This window comes from Cricetulus griseus, chromosome 5 (assembly GCF_003668045.3).
Source record: "Cricetulus griseus strain 17A/GY chromosome 5, alternate assembly CriGri-PICRH-1.0, whole genome shotgun sequence".
Lineage (NCBI taxonomy): Eukaryota > Metazoa > Chordata > Mammalia > Rodentia > Cricetidae > Cricetulus > Cricetulus griseus.
In genome coordinates this window covers 143,367,678-143,386,667 of record NC_048598.1, presented here as the reverse complement: position 1 = coordinate 143,386,667, position 18,990 = coordinate 143,367,678, and the positions used below count along the sequence as shown (strand labels likewise).

Below are 18,990 nucleotides of genomic sequence, written 5' to 3'. Positions count from 1 at the left end.
TAAAGTCAATTCTCATGTGTATTTCAAAGTTTTTGAAAGTAGAGTTCCTTCTACTTGTAAATAGTTAGTGGTTATAGAGTGTTAGTCTTTGCTGCCTATGTATGGTAAACTTACATTTTGCATTTGATATATCTAATGTTTTCTATATTCTGTGTCTAATCTGTAGAGTCCACAGAATGGCTGGGAAACATGTAGAATGTCATATGTTTGGCCTTTGTTAATGATTATTTGGGAATATTTCATGTTCGTGGTATTTATTATAACTAAGCCGGACATGGTGCTGTACATTACCAACAAATACACACACAAAAACATGAGCTTGCATGCATGCACTTATGTGCATACAAATATTAACTACTTAAATTGTATTTGTGCATTGTCTAATACTTAATAGATGAGCAATATGTATTGATTGCATTTAGTTTTTAAAAAATGACCTGTATTGGCATTCTGTGAAACTGTTTTACCAGAATTAGGGACATAATGACCATCTGTTCCCATTGACTTTGCCCTAAGCTAGTCTGCTAGCATGCCTCTTATGATTGGATATTTTTATCATTAAATCATTTTAGGCCCTGATTTTGCATTTAAATAGCAACATTCATTAACAAGTGCCAATTATACTCCAGCTTTATATTTATGCATTTGGCTGGCATGAAACTCATTCCCTTTTTGAATAATTCCCTAAATTTAAATGACTACAATAAGTGCAGATTCTTAATCTGTTTTGGGTTGTTATATTATATGCCATCATGCTCTTGACATTTAAATTTGTATAGATACAGCTTCACAATGTATTATTTTCTTCAAGCTGGCAGCTCGGACTTTGGAAAGAAACATCAATGATTTAAGGAAAGAAAATGCTCTCAATAGACAAAAGTAAGTATTCATGGAAATACTTTACTTGAAATAGTTTCTTCATCATGTAATGCTTGTATAAGGTTAAATTAAAAAAAATTTGTAGTAAATCCACATAATGTTATGAAATATCTATTTAGTTTTACTAGCTGTGAAGTTTTAATTTGTATGAAATACAGTGGCGCTTTAAGAAGCTTTACAAGTTACACTGTAAAAAGTGTCACTTAAAAAAATTAAACCTGGGCTGGAGAGATGGCTCAAGTTAAGAGCACGGGCTGCTCTTCCAGAGGTCCTGAGTTCAATTCCCAGCAACCACATGGTGGCTCACCCTCTGTAATGAGATCTGGTGCCCTCTTCTGGCCTGCACACATACATGCAGACAGAACACTGTGGGGGGTTTTTTGAGATAGGGTTTCTCAGTGGCTTTGGAGGCTGTCCTGGAACTAGCTCTTGTAGACCAGGCTGGCCTCGAATTCACAGAGATCTTCCTGCCTCTGCCTCCTGAGTGCTGGGATTAAAGGTGTGTGCCACCAAATTGTATTTTTAGAATCATTAAAAACTGGTTTCTGGGGCTGGAGAGATGGCTCAGAGGTTAAGAGCACTGGTTGTTGTTCCAAAGGTCCTGAGTTAAATTCCCAGCAACCACATGGTGGCTCACAACCATCTGTAATGAGATCTGGTGCCCTCTTCTGGCATGAAGAGACACATGCAGGCAAGATACTATATACATACTAAATAAATAAAATTAAAAAAAAAACAAACTGGTTTCTGTCTTCTGGCTCATAGCTCAGAAATTAAAGTCAAACAGTTGTTTAAGTCTAAGAACCAGGAACTAAAGTAACATTTGTTTAAAATGTAAATTTAAAGATACAAAGTTTAGAAATATAATATTCGGCCTGGCGTTATTGGTGCACGCCTTTAATCCCAGCACCCGGGAGGCAGAGGCAGGCGAATCTCTGTGAGTTTGAGGCCAGCCTGGTCTCCAGAGAGAGTGTCAGGATAAGCTCCAAAGCTACACAGAGAAACCCTGTCTCGAAACAAACAAACAAAAACAACAAAACAAAACAAAAAACCCCAAAAAAACCCAAAAAACAAAAAAGAAATATAATACTTGTATCAATTAATGGGATTTCAAGTTTTACAAGGTTAAGTGTAGGTAACTAAGAGCATTTCTGCACTGTCTCCTAGGCCGTTTCATTTAGGAGTCAGTTAAGGTCCCTGCCTCAGTTTCCTTAGTTATAAAATGACACATTTATCTAGGATGTTCTACTTCAGAAATGTGTACTCTTAGACATAGCACTCATCGAGCTAAGAAGTTCTAAACATGAGCACCTCTACGGAGAAGCCAGTCACCCCCAAGAAAGTGGGGAACTGTAGAAAGGGATCTGGGCAGACCAGTGGTAGGCCTTTTTCTTTCAGCAGATGTTAAGCTTAGAGCTGTTTTGGAAGTGGCCTTTGCTTAAAATGTGGTGTTTCTTTCGGGTGAGTAACGTAGAGATGTTTGTTCTTTGTTTGCAGATTAACTGAAGCAGAATTTAAATTTGAACTTTTAGAAAAAGATCCCTATGCACCTGATATTCCAAATACAGCATTTGGCAGAGGTAGTCTTTTTTTTTTTAACCCCTTGTTTAAAATACATATTGTGTATCCATATATATTGTATATAATAGTTTACTTTAGTGTAAGTTGACATTTTCACCTAAAAGTATTGTGGATTTTGTAGGGAGGATTTTATTTGAAACTGTTTTGTTAACTCTGGGTTTTGGTTTCTTAGCAGTAATGAAAATGACTGGTATCTCCCTTTCTCAGAGAAAAGCTCTTAGTACTACCGTACTAATCATTGGTTAGTTTTTGGGAGAATGAATAGGAAGTTCTTAAGTGGAATAGCATTGTGACTATTTCCATATTAACAATACTTTGAAACTTGCTTGATAATTAACATGGCCTTTCAAAAAAATTCTTAAAGTATTGATTTAAAAGTTAGGGCAAGCTGTAGAGTTTGATGACTGTAATTATCCCAGGGAAGTTAGCCCTTCAAAGATGCAGTTAGTACCTCTGCCAGTTTATTACTGAGTTAGTATTTTAATGATTTCCAAAGAGCTAATCATTTTCAGAGTGATTTTAGTTGAAGTGGAATTAAAGTCCTATAGTTATGAAGTGAAATCTTTATGGGTAGAATATACCTTTAATTCAAATCACTTTTGAGAGCTAACTTTCACTACAATGTAAATATGTCTTATATTTTAAGATAATCAGATTATTGAAGACTTCAGATAGTGACAAAGCTTGGAGTGGGGCAAGTGGATAGATCCGGACTCTATGCAGGGTGAACCCCGCTTTGGTCTTCTCTGTAGACCATTTGGTGGGGCAGTGTACACTCTGTAAGAGTTACTGTGTTTCAAGTGGGAATTCCCTGCTGTCTTAAGTTCTTTTTTGTTACTGATTTTTTACCTTCAGAAGCATAATCACAATTTGGAATGATTAATTTGTAAAATGTTAGGGCTCTTAGTCATCTGGATTACAGATAAATTTATTGGATGCATGATAATATCTGAGTCTCTTTTTTTCTTTTTCTTTTTTTTTGAGACAGGGTTTCTCTGTGACTTTGGAGGCTGTCCTGCAACTAGCTCTTGTAGACCAGCCTGGTCTCGAACTCACAGAGATCCGCCTGCCTCTGCCTCCCGAGTACTGTGATTAAAGGCATGTGCCACCACCGCCCGGAAATATCTGAGTCTTTAACTTGTAAAATTCAAAAGTAATTTCTGACTCTTCAGAGTATTTTATACATTTGTTTACTTTTAAAAATGTGACTTTTAGCTGGGCAGTGGTGTCGCACGCCTTTAGTTCCAGCACTTGGGAGGCAGAGATCTCTGATTTCCAGGCTAGCCTGGTCTACAGAGTGATTTCCAGGAGAGCTAAGGCTATGTAGAGAGAAACTCTGTTTCAAAACACTAAAAAACAAAGCAAAACAAAAAATAAAAACCCCCAAACTTTCTTACTAGAACATTTCATGGTTGACCATGACCTATCTGGCTCTGACTTAAATCAAGCACTTCCAAGTTGTAAATATTCCCAGTTGAAATATTGGGAAGTATGCTGTCACAAAGTTCCCAAAATATCTGTGTATGGTGCCAGACACCATTAACTCTACTCTGAGTCGAGCACAGGCTAATCATTGTGAGTTTAAGGCCAATCAGGTCTACATATCCAGGTCCAGGCCAGCTAGTGTTACATAATGAAACCATTTCAAGAAACAAAATAAAACAACAACACAAAAAGCAAACTCACTTCATGCTCCCTGAATCCTTCAGTGACTCCTAAATACCACCAGCATCCTTTGTTTAACTTGTGTGGTTACTTACAGTAGCTAATGGTTTGGTTTTGTTTGTGGTTCCTTTGTTTGTTGGTTGGTTTTTATGTACAGTATATTTTGAGAATTGTGTTTATTTAACCAGGTAAAATTTCTCTTGAGCTTGTGGCCTGCCTTCAGCATTGCACAGATAAAAATAAGCAACATTCAACACAGACCTTATGACCTTCACATTTTTTTTTTTAAAGATTTTATTTATTATGAATACAACATTCTGCTTCAATGTATATCTGCCAGAAGAGGGCACCAGGTCTCATAACGGATGGTTGTGAGCCACCATGTGGTTGCTGGGAATTGAACTCAGGACCTCTGGAAGAGCAGTCAGTGCTCTTAACCTCTGAGCCATCTCACCAGCCCCTGACCTTCACATTGTAAAAATCAGAACTGTCTTAGGGCTGAAGAGGTGGCTCAGCTGTTAAAAGTACCTATTGTTCTTGCAGAGGACCTGAGTTCAGTTCCTAGAACACATATTGAGTAGCTCATGGTCCGTGTAAACTTCAGCTCTACAGGATCTAGTGCCTCTGGCCTCATATGCCGCTGTTATTTGCATGTACATATCCCACACATAGACACACACACACATGGCAAATTAAAAATAAAACCTTAAAAACATCAGAACTCTGTACATAGGAGTAAAGCTGAGCGAATTCAAGTTCTGAATTTTTATGTATACAACCTTATGCTTTTATTTGACTAAATGTCTAATTTGTTGAAATGCTTTAAAAATACCAAGCTCTAAGTCTGTATAGTGTCAAGGCACAGATTAGACGTAAGCCGACAGTAGGATGACCCAATGACAGTTGTTGAATGGGATTCTGACTTTATGGTACAGCTAACTGGATCTGCATTTACATCTGCTGTTTTAATCATTCCAGAGCACTCCCCATATGGTCCCTCCCCACTGGGCCGACCTTCATCTGAAACGAGAGCTTTTCTCTCTCCTCCAACTTTGTTGGAGGGTCCACTCAGACTCTCACCTTTGCTTCCAGGGGGAGGAGGAAGAGGTATTTTGTTTAAACATTTTCATTACTCTAAATTTCTTCCTTACTTTATATTTTCATCTCAACTTACCTTTAAAATAATCTGGAAATAGACATTTGGAAAGTACAGGCATTCCTTGCATTTATCATAGATTTACTTATTTTTTTAACTGGGAAAAGAATCTTGGGCCGATATGGTGGCACATGCCTTTAATTCTAGAAGTTAGGAGGCAGAAGCAGGAGGATCCCTGTGAGTTTGAGGTCAGCCTGGTTTCCAGGACATGCATTGCTGCATAGTGAGATTCTGCCTCAAAAAAAAAAAAAAAAAAAACAAAACCCCAAAAACAAAACAAACAGCAAAATCCTCCATACCACCTTGCTTCTTTTGCATACAGTTTAAGGCAGGTGGCCATCCCAACTATGGAAATGCAGAAATCCAGAGTGCTCTCAATGGCAGACTCTTTGGGTGTAGTACTCAAAAAGTTGTGAATTTTGAAGCATTTCATATTGCAGATTTTGAGTTTGTGGTGCTCAACCCTTAAGGTGTATAAACACACACACACACACACACACACACACACACACACACACACACACACACACACGGGGTGGGGGTGGTGGGTGGGGAGAAAACCTAAATGGAGGTTCTTTGTCTCGTCCTGTCTGGCCCTTTAGCCCCCAAATGAACCCACGAACGCTATATTAGTTATTAAATCATTGGCCCATAGCTTGGACTTCTTATTGGCTAGCTCTGTCTTAATTACTAATCCATTTCTGCTAATCCATGCATTTTTACATGGTCTTGGCTTCCCAGAGAAAGCCCAGACCTCTAACTCCTTTGGCTGCTACATTGCAACCCCATTTGCCTGCATTTCCCAGCATTCTCCTCATCTCCTGGCCCTACGTATACTTCCTGCCTGCCAATCATCGTTCTATTCATTAGCCAATAAGAGAAACATACATACAGGAGGACTTCCCCCATCATCTGAAATTGCAGACACTTCTAGTGCCATGCATTTCCAGTAAGGAATACTCAACCTACACTGCATAATGAGGAGTCAATGGGTATCTTTCAAAATTATATTTTACATAAAACCTTTTAAAGAATACGTAAGATAGAGCAGTATAACCAGCATAAAATGTGCTTGATGAAACAGGATCAGAATGTAGAATTTTATATGTATACATTTATTTCAGTAACTTTTTTAAAATAGTAAATCGGAATGTGAAAACCCCTATCCCCCCTTTTAATCTGAAGGAAGTGCTCTTGTAGGTAGCGTTTGGATGGGGCCTTTTCAGGAGTGCTAACTTTTATTGACATTTTGAGAGACTAAGCCGGGGTTGTGTGCATTGCTCCCATGCCACCTTGCTTTTTCTCTATTTCCATAGCTATGTTAAGTACAGGAACTGCTAATGAATGTCTCTAACCATTTATGTAAGTGATCTAACAAACTAAACGTGAGGCAGGAACAAGCAAGACTGAAAACAGCCAGCTAAAGCAAACATGTCAACATTTCACAATGAGTGCGCTCATTTCTAGAGTCTCAGGCAAACTGTACTTCTGCTAAAGTCAGGGTCATTGTCAATATTTCAGAATCCTTTGTGAGAAGATCAGTTCCTGAGTGCTGCAGGGGAAGGAGCCGCTCAGCTTGTTTCCTCTTTGTTGTCTTCTTGGTCCTCAGTTTGCTCCATTCAGAACTGTTTTCCTACCTCCTGCCAGTCCTGGCTCACCTCAGGAAGAGCTTTGCTTGTGCTGGCTTTGAACTGGAAGCTTCAAGGGAAAATGACTATGCCAGTCATGGAGTCCTAGCGGGGTTGTACTGAACACTCCAGAAAGGGGTTAAGTTTTGAAATTTACATGTCTACTGTAAGCCTTGGGCTCAGTGCTGTCAGTCAGTCCCCTTGCCACCACCTTTTACACTTGGACTTAGAGTAAGAAATGTGTGCCATGTCACATGACATGCCAATATAAATGTAATTAAAGCCACCACATTTAAAGTGTTTGCCATTGCGCTTTGTGATTTCTGATGCTTTCTGTACAGTTTTATCACATTTCATTAAGAGAAGAATGTTCATTAAGACAGTTTATTTTGCACAACACACAAGGATAGTAGCTATCCATATATGAGCACAGTGCCCTAGAAATTGGCTAAACTAACTCACTGGAATTTGAATCGCATAAGTCAAGGATTGCCTGTAGTCAAATGAATGTTTGAAATTATCGTAAAAGTTACCTTTCCTTTCTCCTCTTCTGTTGAGGTATTTTCCTCTTCTATTTAATTGCTTTTAAGTGACATTGTGTTTAGATTATTTATAAGGTTGTTTCCTGTCAAAAAGCTACAGAAATTCTTGGTAAGTTACCAACAGGCCTAAAATCTCAATTTGGAGCAAGTTTCCTATGATCAGTGAAAGGACAGAGTGCCTCCTTCTCCTTCCTCTTACTATCTTGAAATTTGAAAGCTTGAATAAGATTGTGTGTGAGGAAAGCAATTTATTTTTAGAGAGTCAATTGTAAATACTTGTTCTTAAAACCTTTTAAGCTTTTGTATTTTCAGGTTTTGCAGTGTCCACCTGATAGTCACATGGCTTGTGGCTTTGGTCCTGGTAGCACGTGATGAGGAGAGTCTTTGAACCTCTCATAAGGCTTGTGTGCTTCGCTTGAGATATGCTGAGCCTAGTGGACTCCTGAGTGTTCTCTCTTCCCAGCCTTCTTCTCATGAACTAATTAGGAGGAAAGATGTGGGGATTTACTAGAATGTATACTCATTGTTGGATAGAATTAGAGATTCTTATTATAATTTCTGATGCAAGTTTTGATCTCTTAATGTTAGGCTTAGTATAGTATCCAAGGAAGTTGTGTGAAACTACATGGTTAGTAGCAGAATCGCCGATATAGCAATGTGGCCTCTATGATGATCGATAGAAATCATGCCTAAGCAACAAAAACCTTATCTTTTACTTATTTTATACTTTTGCTTAGTAGAAGTCTTTACAATTTACTTTCTATACCTTATTTTTCAGACTTAGTAGTTATTATCTAACAAGTGATTATAATTGCAAAATAATGATGGTGGTAATCCTTAAAGATAAATTTTGTGGGCAAGTGTTGTTGGCTATTTATTTACTTATTTATTTTGTGCCAGAGCTTTCTGTTAGCTAAGCAAATACTCTAATCTCTGAGCTATCCTTCCAGCCTATATCAAGTATTGGTTTATATACATTGCAAACTTATTTTCCCGTCTGGTTTTGGTAGAATTATAATCTAAATATATTCCAGGGAAGCTTTATCTAACTCTGTATTCACCTTGGAAAAAGCATGTTGATTTTATTTGACAATAGGTCTTTTCTGACACATTTTGAGATTATATTGATTTGAGTTTTCTTTAATTAGGTTCACGAGGCCCTCAGAATCCTCTGGACCATCAGATGAACACTGAAAGAGGAGAGACAAGCTATAACAGATTATCTGATGCTCCCAGAGCACCTTCTGACAGGTCCCTGTCACCTCCATGGGAACAAGACCGAAGGATGATGGCCCCTCCACCTGGTGTGTGAAAACAACAGTCACTATTCATATTTGCAAGGCATCTTGTGTTTGGGACACAGTGATGGAAGGAAAGAGAACCATATATGTTCTCTATCTTAAAAATTGTGAAACGTTTTAGAAATAAGTGTATTTAAAAGGAGTATTAAGAGTTGACTGTTCATGTTACAGGAAGTTTTCCCAGTTGTTACTATTGCTTATACAAGTAATATGTGCTTATTTTTGAAAATCTGAACAATGTAGAGATGTAGAGCTACAAAAGTAAATATTTTCATTGTTGTCTTAGCAAACATTTCTTGCCCAAAATTTAGTTACATGTCTTGAGGGATACACACACACACACACACACACACACACACACACACACACACACACACACACACAAATATAGTTGTTAAAATTCTTTTGTCATTTGTCATTGCTGCTTGAACTCTCAGCAATCTTCCTGTATCTATAGCAGGTTCTCCCACCTTTCTTGAAACTGCCCAGGTCATACTTTCTGGGGTGATCAATGTTCTGGCTGGCAAGTGTCTCCTACTTGGGAGTGAGAGAAATGTACAGGTGAAAGACCTGCCTTTTACTTTTCTAAGTTTCCCTGATGCTTGCCTGTAGAGAGTTAGGGTTTCTATTGCTGTGAAGAGACACCATGATCACAGCATCTCTTATAAAGGAAAACATTTAATTGGGGCTGGCCTACAGTTTCAGGGGTTTTGTTCATTGTCATCATGACAGGAAGCATGATGGCATGCAGGTAGACAGGGTGTTGGAGAAGGAGGTGAGAGTTCTACTTCGTGATCTGCAGACAGCAAAAGGGGACTGTATGCCACACAGCGTAGCTTGAGCATATATGAGACCTCAAAGCTCACTTCCACAGTGACACACTTCCTCCAACAGGGCCACACCTATTCCAACAAGGCTGTACCTCCTAGTAGTGCCACTCCCTATGGGCCAACTACTCACACACATGAGCCTGTGGGGCCATTCCTATTCACACACACATTAGCCTATGAGGCCATTCCTATTCACACACATGAGCCTATGGGGCCATTCCTATTCACACACACATGAGCCTATGGGGCCATTCCTATTCACACACACAAACCTATGGGGCCATTCCTATTCACACACATGAGCCTATGGGGCCATTCCTATTCACACACACAAACCTATGGGGCCATTCCTATTCACACACATGAGCCTATGGGGCCATTCCTATTCACACACACAAACCTATGGGGCCATTCCTATTCACACACATGAGCCTATGGGGCCATTCCTATTCACACACATGAGCCTATGGGGCCATTCCTATTCACACACACATGAGCCTATGGGGCCATTCCTATTCACACACACATGAGCCTATGGGGCCATTCCTATTCACACACATGAGCCTATGAGGCCATTCCTATTCACACACACGAGCCTATGGGGGCCATTCCTATTCAGACCACCACAGAGGGCTGCAGCTGTGGATGCCAAGTACAGTCCTGGGGCTTCAGGTTTTCGGACTACAGCAGGGAACTGCAAGTTGTGTACTCCGGAGGCTGACTTTCTTTCTCTTACGGTCTGAGCTGAACTGCTTGGTGTATACATTGTCCTGCTTGTCACACACAGCTCGTTCCTAGGTTATTCTCAAACTGGTTGTGGATGGTTTAATTCAGACTACTACTACTACTTTTTTTTTTTTTTAATTTTTGCTTCTCTCATGTAGTTTCCCCTCCCTCCTCTCCAGGCCCCCTACACTTCCCTTCTTCCCCAAATTCACTCTTTCTTTCTGATGGCCTCCCAGGGATATCAAGTGAACATGGCATATCAAATTACGCTAAGACTCACCTTATATCAAGGCAGGACAAGAACACCATGCTTCTGAACCATAACCTTGAGGACCTAGGTTGGACCCAAACATGCTCCTTGATTGTGGGTTCAGTCTCTGTGAGTCCCTATGAGCACTGCTTAGTTCATTCTGTGGGTCTTACTATGTCCTTGACTTCTCTGGCTCCTACATCCCTTCTTTCCCTCTTCTGCAGGATTTTCTGAACTCCACCTAATGTTTGGCTGTGGATGTGTATCTGTTTCCATCAGTTGCTAGATAAATCATCTGTGATGATGATTATGCTAAGCTCTACTCTACTAGTATAGCAGAATATCATTAGGAATCATTTCACTGAACTGTGACACTGCATAACTTGAGCATAAGACACTTCAAAGCCCACCCCTACACTGACACACTTCCTCCAACAGAGCCATACCTCCTAATAGTGCCACTCCATTTGAGAGCAATTTTCTTTCAAACCACCACAGTTGGCTACTCCCACAAAGACACACTGTCTCCAACAAGGCCATACCTACTCCAACTCCAAAAAGCCACACCTCCTATCAGTGCCACTCCCTGTGAAATTATGGGGCCAGTTACATCCAAACTACCACATTCCACTCACCAGCCCCCATAAGGTTGTAGCAATATCATAATACAAAATGCTTTTAGTCCAACTCTAAATGTCCCTATAGTCTATCAGTGTCTAAACAATGTTTTAAAGTCTCACGTTGCTTCTGAGAGTCATGCAATCACTTAACTGTAATCACCTGTAAAAATTAAAAAAGCAGTTCACATAATTCCAACACATAATGGTACAGGATATGCATTACCATTCCAAAACATAGGGAAAGGATCATAGTGAGGAAATACTGGACCAAGCAAGACCGAAAACCAGCTGGGCAACTCCAAACTGTGCATCTCCATGTGTGATGTCAAAACACTCTTCAGATCTCCAACTCTGTTCAGCTTTGTTGACTGCGATGCACTTCTCTCTCTTGGGCTGGTTGCACTCCCCGTCAGCAGCTCTCTTTGGCAGATATCCCATGACTCTAGAATCTCTAAAGTGTTATTTCTGTGTATCCCATGCATGCCTGATGCCTGAGAAGGCCGGAACAGGGCATCAGAGCCCCTGGAAGTGGAGTTACAGATGGTTGTGAGCTGCTGTGTGGTTGTTGAGATAAGTACAGGTCCTATGAAGGAGCAGCCAGTACTCCTAAGCACTGAACCATCTCTCCAGCCGTTTCTTGTTGTCTCATATTTCAGGTGTGTCATCTAATATATGTGGTGAAGGTTAGTTTTGGTACCATACTAACTTTACTCTGTCCCATAGCTAACTTCTCATTGTTTTTAATCCATTTATATGTAGTCAAGGATATTAGGCAGGCAAATGTCAATGGACTACCAGCAAAATAATTTGGGTTCTTGTTCTTAGTTATCTTATTTAATCATTTCATGAGTAGTAGATTGACTTTGTCAGAATCCATTCAAGTATCACTCACTACCCACTGAAGCTGGGAAATATGTGTATCTATTATACCTATTAAAGTAAATAACATGGAGAATAAATAAAATTCCAAAATTTTACTTTCACTATGTATTTGTTGAGTTATCTATAAGGGTACTTTCATGAAAGTATGTATTATGTGCTGAGGGAAAAGAGAGCACACAGAAAAGACAGGAAGTGGATGCTACATCCTGAGTCGTTCACTTTGGCTACTGCAGCAAGAAGGCCTGGGAACCAGCTGGAAAGGTGACCAGCACACTGCAAAAGAATGTCTGTTCTGTTGAAATTTCTACAGGTCTCAGGCTGCTTTGGGGATCCTAATGTGGAATGTTAGTGTATTTGTGTCAAGTTGTTCCCTGTCCAAGCAAGGGGAGTGGAAAATGTCAGTGTATTTGGATCTGCAAACGGTCAGGGAATAAAGTAAGAATTCATGAATTTTTACTGGTTTAATTTCTTTGTCTAGATGGGCCAGGGTCCTCAAAATTGGAATCCAGGAAGAATGATACCAAAGGTGACCCTGGGGTAAGTATTGGAAAGTAAATTCTACCCATGTACCCACCCCTGTGTGTCTTGGCTCAGGGAGTATTCCTCTATGTGGAATGGGCTCCCAAAGTTCACACCTATGCTAGGGATAAGAACTGATCTACTACAGGAGGTCCTGTAGATTTCCAAGGTTTCCTCAATGAAACCCATATTCCTGGGGTCTGGATCAGTCCCATGCTGGTATCCCTGCTATTAGTCTGGGGAGCAAGAGTTCCCCGATGTTCAGGTCATTTGTTTCACCAGCCTGGTCTGGACCCCTTTGCTCTTCACTCTTCCTTCTCTGCATCTGGGTTCCAGTTCAGTTCAGTGATAAGTTGTGGTGCTTCTACTTCCACCAGCTACTGGATGAGGGCTATCGGGTGGCATATCAGTCTCATTATCAGGGGAGGGCATTTAAGGTAGCCTCTCCCCTGTTGCTTAGATTGTTAGCTGGTGTCATCTTATAGATCTCTAGACATTTCCCTAGTGCCTGCTATCTCTGTAAACCTCTATTATGTCTTCCTCTATTATGGTATCTCCATTCTTGTTATCTTCTAATCTTCACCTGACTCAACCTTTTCTGCTCCCTCATGTCCTCTGCATCCCTCCTCTTCTTCCCTTCTCATTCTCCTAGCTCCCTCCTCTTCCCTTGCTCTCAGTTTACTCAGGTGATCTTGACCCTTTCCCCTTCTCCAGGGGACCTTGTATGTCTTTCTTAGGGTCCTCCTTGTTTACTAGCTTCTCTGGCAGTGTGGAGTGTAGGCTGGTAATCCTTTACTCTATGTCTAAAATCCACATATGAGTGAGTATATACCATGTTTGTCTTTTTGTGATTGGGTTACCTCACTCAGAATGGTTTCTTCTAGTTCCATCCATTTTCCTGCAAATTTCAAGATTCCGTTGTTTATTTTTTCCTGCTGAATAGTACTCCATTGTGTAAATGTACCACATTTTCTCTATCCATTCTTCAGTTGAGGGGCATCTAGGCTGCTTCCAGTTTCTAGCTATTACAAATAGTGCTGCTATGAACATCATTGAACAGATGTCCTTGTTGTATGAATCTGTACTAGTGTTTTAGGGAGAGCCAGGTAGACTATTAGTAGTACCAAGCTTAAAGTTTATTGCTGAGTTAGTAAAAATACTTCAGAGAGCATGTAAGGGGCTCCTACACAGGTGTGGAAACTGAGCCTGTTCCCAGGCCTTGTGTAATGTCATGGACTGTTTCTTCTATGCCTCACAATCCCAGGAAAGGAGCTGGGCATCAAGCAGCTTTACTGACTGCTGGTTGTCACTCTCTTACAGAACTCAACTGTGCCCAACTCTCCTCCTGCTGAATGTGAGACAGCTGGCCCTGGCTTCATCCCTCCACCAGTTCCCCTGTTTAGAGGCCCCAGAGGCCCTCCCTTTGCAGGGGATCCAAGAAGACCCATTATGAGAGGGCCTCCCCCATTCCCACCACCTCCTCCAGGAAACATCTATGCAGGTCCTCCAGACTATTTTCCACCAAGGGACTTTGCTGGCCCGCCCTTCCCGCCATTCCCAGGTAGGCTTTTTTAAAAAGTCCATGTATGTGTCAACATTTATCTGTGCTTTTCTTGTTACTGTGATAAACACTGGTCAGAACCAACTTGAGGAGGAAAGAGTTTATATGGCTCACAGGTTACAGTCCAGCAACAAAGGAGGCCAAGGCTTCACCTTGATCTACCTTAGGTAGTTTTGAATTTTAACTGTATTGTGATAGGTCGGAAAATCAGTAAGATTACAAACGGGTCTCTTTCTTGTTTTTTGTTTTTGTTTTGTTTTGTTTTTTTTTCCTCAAGGCAGGGTTTGTCTATAGCTTTGGAGCCTGTCCTGGAACTATTACTCTGTAGACCAGGCTAACCTTGAACTCACAGGGATCCACCTGTCTACTTTCCAAGTGCTGGGATTGAAAGTGTGTGCCACCAATGCACAGCTACAAGAAGTTTTAAGATTAAAATTATGTGTATTTCATTTGATAGAAATGTATTTCGGCCATTATTTAAAGTAATTGCGTATATTTTTGTCTTAAGATTACTGACTAAAGTGTTTTAAGGTATTTTTCATAAATAGTAGTTCCCACATGATCATATTTAAAATCTAAGATCAAATTTAGTTATTTGTTGAATTTATTGAAATTCCTTCATACCCTTACATTTTAGAATAAAAGTAATTTATTGCCTTTATAGCATACTTTACCCTTTAGAATCACAAGTTTCTACACAGTAAATCATGATTCAAGTACTAGAAAGAACCAGCTTGTCCTAGGTGTCTGCTCTCTGCCCTCACCTCTACTCTTAATCTTCTAGAGGAATGAAATGAGTTTTGTTTGGGACGTTTTAAGGTCATCCTTGACATTACAGGAAATGTTTTCAGTAGGATATCAGGTCAGGATCACTGATCTGAATGTGAAGTTGAAAATTTTACTTCGTTAAAAAGCTGTTTTACAGTAAGTCTTGAGTGTATTGGGATCTAGGGTATCTGCCAAGATAGGACAAACACAGCTGAATCTGATGGTGATGTTCTTACTAATCCTATGTAGTTAAGAAGTACAGTTTTCAATGTCAAGATTTATTTGTGAGATTAAATATTGTGTTGTGAGTGTTTGGACATCAGAATAGCGGCTGGAGCTAGTGGTTTAACAAGTGTGCAGTATGGGGTTTCACTGTCCTTTATCCATCTCTTCGAACAGGGAGAAATGTGTACGAACCGAGGGGCTTTCCACCTTACCTTCCCCCAAGAGCTGGGTTCTTCCCCCCACCCCCACATCCTGAAAGTAGAAATGAGCTGCCCCCAGACTTGATTCCTCCTTCCAAACAACCTGCACCTGAACCTCCAGAAACACAGGAGACCTGACAGTTTCCTCGGAGTCATTTCTTCTCCTTTTCTTTTTAAGTAACTGCTGTTACTTATGTGATTACATTGTTGCTCAAATTGAAGCTTAATGGAATTATAATTCTCAGGATAGTATTTTGTAAATAAAGATTTAAATATGAATTTTATGAGTAAATTATTTCCATTTTATTTCATTCTGGATAGTATATTTTACTTTGATTACCTCATCCATAATTATGGTAGTTTTATACATGTAATCTTAGAGTTGGGGATATCTTAAACCTAAAAGGCTGTGTGTTTCTACCAGGAATATGTTCACCATGGTGTAGACAAATGTAAAGGTAACTGTTTAATCAAATAAATTTTAATTCAATTAAAGTCTTGTTTGGCATTGATAATAATAAAACCAGCCAGTTTCACATAAGCATGGCTCCATAATTTAGTCTTTTTACCTGTACCAATAATTCAGTGGTTCAAAAGGGAAGTGTCTGGGGTTGGAGAGATGGTGGCTCAGTGGTTAAGTCAGGGTGCTCATGCAGAACAGAGGACTGGGCTTGGTTCCCAGCATCCACATGGCAGTTCCAGCTTTGGAGAATCCAATGGCCTCTTCAGCTTCCAAGTGTACTAGGAATGCATGTAGTACACACGCATGCATGTAGTGCAAAGATATACATACATGTAGTGCACAGACATGCATTCAGAACACCAGGGATGCATGTAGTGTGCAAGGTATGCATGTGGTGCAGCAGGAATGGATTAATGCACAGGCGTGTGTAGTGCACAGGCATGCATGTAGACAAAACATCTGCATATGTACATTATAGAAAAAGGTAATGCATTGTGGGTTTTCTGATTTAATTATCTTGCAAAATATGTATCCTACTTCTTAAGAGTTAGATATGAATGACTCAAAGTAATAAAATTTAAAAATTTAAATATGGATTAAATTTTAAAGAAAGTGGGGATGTTGTCTAATGATGAATTTCAGAATTGTTTAAACTTATTTCACTGGCTAGTTTTCTTTTAACAGTTCAAAAACAATGTGTGTGTGTGAGAGAGAGAGGGAGAGAGAGGAAGAGAGAGAGAGAGAGAGAGAGAGAGAGAGAGAGAGAGAGAGAGCGCACACACAACAGCAGGCACACACAAGCCCACTCTCGTGCAGGATGTATGGTGATCAGAGGACAGCTGGAAGATTATCTTTCTACATTGGGTTCTGGAGACAGCTCAAGTTCTCAGGATCACACAGTGAGCACTTTCCTCTGTATCCTGCCAGTCCTACTGAGTGGTTTTCTTACATAATTTCTCTTTCTCTCACTTTATTTTTTGATTTTGTTTGTTTCTTTCTTAGACACTCGGTTTCTGTGTGTAGCCCTGGTTGTCCTGGAACTTGCTGTGTTGACCAAGTTGGCCTTGAATTTGGAAGTATTCCTGTTTCTGCCCATGGAGTGCTGGGATTAAGAGCACTACCAAGCCTGACATTTTATAGTTAACTTGTAAGATGTTGATTGTGTTCTGTGGGCTGTGTTGAGAGTTGCCACAGTGTAACCATCACAAGGCCCCTCTTTTTAAGGAAGGGAGTTCAAGTGTCTTCAGACTAGTGTTCCTGTTCTTGGTCTTGCACACTGATAGGAATGGAGAGTGAGACCCAACCAATGAATTTCCTATAAGTGTGTTTAGCCTGTTAAGTTGGGTTTTTTCTTCAGTGTTAAGGGACTGAAGCACAGTGGTGTGATTGTAACTGGAATGTTTCCTGAGCATCATTGGGAACAATGGTCAGGAGGTATTTCTGCTCTACACAGAAAGAAAAGCTTTTCATTGAATTCACTGTTTTCCCTGTTCTTATTCTAGATTTTTACAACATGAAATTCTACTCCTTCCATTTTATTACTTGGTTCAGCAAATTTGTCAGTTTATGTATTGTTCCTATGAAGAAAGAAGTTACGATCTATAGTCAAGTTTTATATTGAAACATTTGTATTCTTGACATCATTAAATCTCTGTTTAAACCCACTTTTCTTCTTTGTCTCCCTGGTCAGGATCTTACTTTCTGTTAGCAATTTATACTTCCAGTATGCTATGAATTTTATTGTGCATACAAACATGCATAATTGTTCCATATCTGACCTAAGATTTGCAATTGAAGAAATCAAATGTATAATTTAAGTGCTAATTCAGGCCCGTAATAATCACATACAAAATTTAGGTTTCCTTGTCTGTGAATCCTAGTGACCCAGTTTCTGGCTCAGTCATAGTTTGTTCTTAGCATCAAGACAAGAGCCTGAAACAGTAACACATTTAGTTACCTTTATACTTAGGCTACTTGAAGTGATAATGGGACAGGTTAAAGCTCAAGAAATTAAATTGGGCATTACTGTTGACCAGTAAGAGTGTGTAATTATAGGTTATATGTGTAATCTTCTCTGCCTAATTTTTAAAAATAAAGAAAAGCAATGTATAATCCTTGCAGAAAGGTAGACATTGGTTGAAACAATGGAAAGCATCTGTTAGGAGGTAATGTTTACATCGCTCCAGGTGATGGTCCCTTCTGGCTTTCCAATATCTTTTTGAATATAGATTCATGTATTTAGGTCATATCATATATTTACATAGACCCATAAACATTAATTTTTTTTTCATTTTACATATAAACCCTAGTTCTCCCTCTCTCCCCTCCCCCACAGTGACACTTCCTCCAACAAGGCAATATCTCCTAGTAGTGCCACTCCCTTTGGGAACCATTTTCTTTAAAACCATCACAGTTGGTCACTCCCACAAGTTATAAGCCACTTTTACCCCACCATATTTTTGCAGCCATGACTACTTGTAAGTTGAAGGTTTTGTTAATGAGTTGGTCTCTCAGTCTCTCTACTGGAAGCCTCACCTGGTTATAGAATATGGCAGGTTCAGAGTGTGGATCCCCTAATACCAGTCTTAGCTGGGGTCACCCTTGTAGATTGCTGGGAGTTTTTATTGCAATAGGTTTCTATCTCATCCCTGAAATACGCCCCCCACATTCCACTCATCTCTCCCAGTACTCTCACTCCCTATCCTCCACCCTCAACTGATCCCTCCTGTTTCCACTCCCATCTGCCCCCAGTCCACTCACTCACTATTGTATTTCCTCTTCCTAGGGAGATATATGCATATCCTCCCCTCCACTCTCCTTGTCTCTTAGCCTCTCTGGATTGTAGCATGATTATCTTATTCTTAATAACTAATACCCACTTATAAGTGGGTATATATCATGTTTGTTTTTCTGGGGTCTGTGATACCTCACTCTGGATGATTTTTTTTTTCTAATTTCATTTATTTACCTAAAAATTTCAGATTTTTTTTTTTTTTTTTGAGCAGCCGAGTGACACTCCATTGTGTAAATGCACCACATTTATTTATCCATTAAAGGATGAGGGACATCTGGATTGTTTCCAGTGTCTGGCTGTTACGAATAAAGCTGCTAGAACATAGTTGACCAAGTGTCCTGTGGTAGGATGGTGTCTAGTTAGGGTTTTTATTGCTGTGAAGAGACACGATGACCACAGA

The 18,990-nt window shown here is 39.8% G+C and overlaps 1 protein-coding gene across 10 annotated transcripts in view; it reads left to right on the top strand.

The window, feature by feature from the left end:
- LOC100768570 (MIA SH3 domain ER export factor 2) overlaps positions 1-15,874 on the top strand; it is a 78,421-nt gene extending 62,547 nt beyond the window's left edge. For 6 of the 10 annotated variants that reach the window (XM_027419654.2, XM_027419656.2, XM_027419653.2 and 3 more), the window contains 7 exons: positions 812-879; positions 2,377-2,459; positions 5,104-5,232; positions 8,600-8,755; positions 12,539-12,597; positions 13,900-14,140; positions 15,308-15,828. In XM_027419654.2, the coding sequence (XP_027275455.1) occupies positions 812-879; positions 2,377-2,459; positions 5,104-5,232; positions 8,600-8,755; positions 12,539-12,597; positions 13,900-14,140; positions 15,308-15,471 (900 nt within the window). In that variant the 3' untranslated portion in view covers positions 15,472-15,828. Of the gene's footprint in view, positions 1-811; positions 880-2,376; positions 2,460-5,103; positions 5,233-8,599; positions 8,756-12,538; positions 12,598-13,899; positions 14,141-15,307 lie in introns of all 10 variants that reach the window. The other 4 variants (XM_035444881.1, XM_035444880.1, XM_027419641.2 and 1 more) reach the window with 3 other exon arrangements.
- Positions 15,875-18,990: the final 3,116 nt, after the last annotated feature.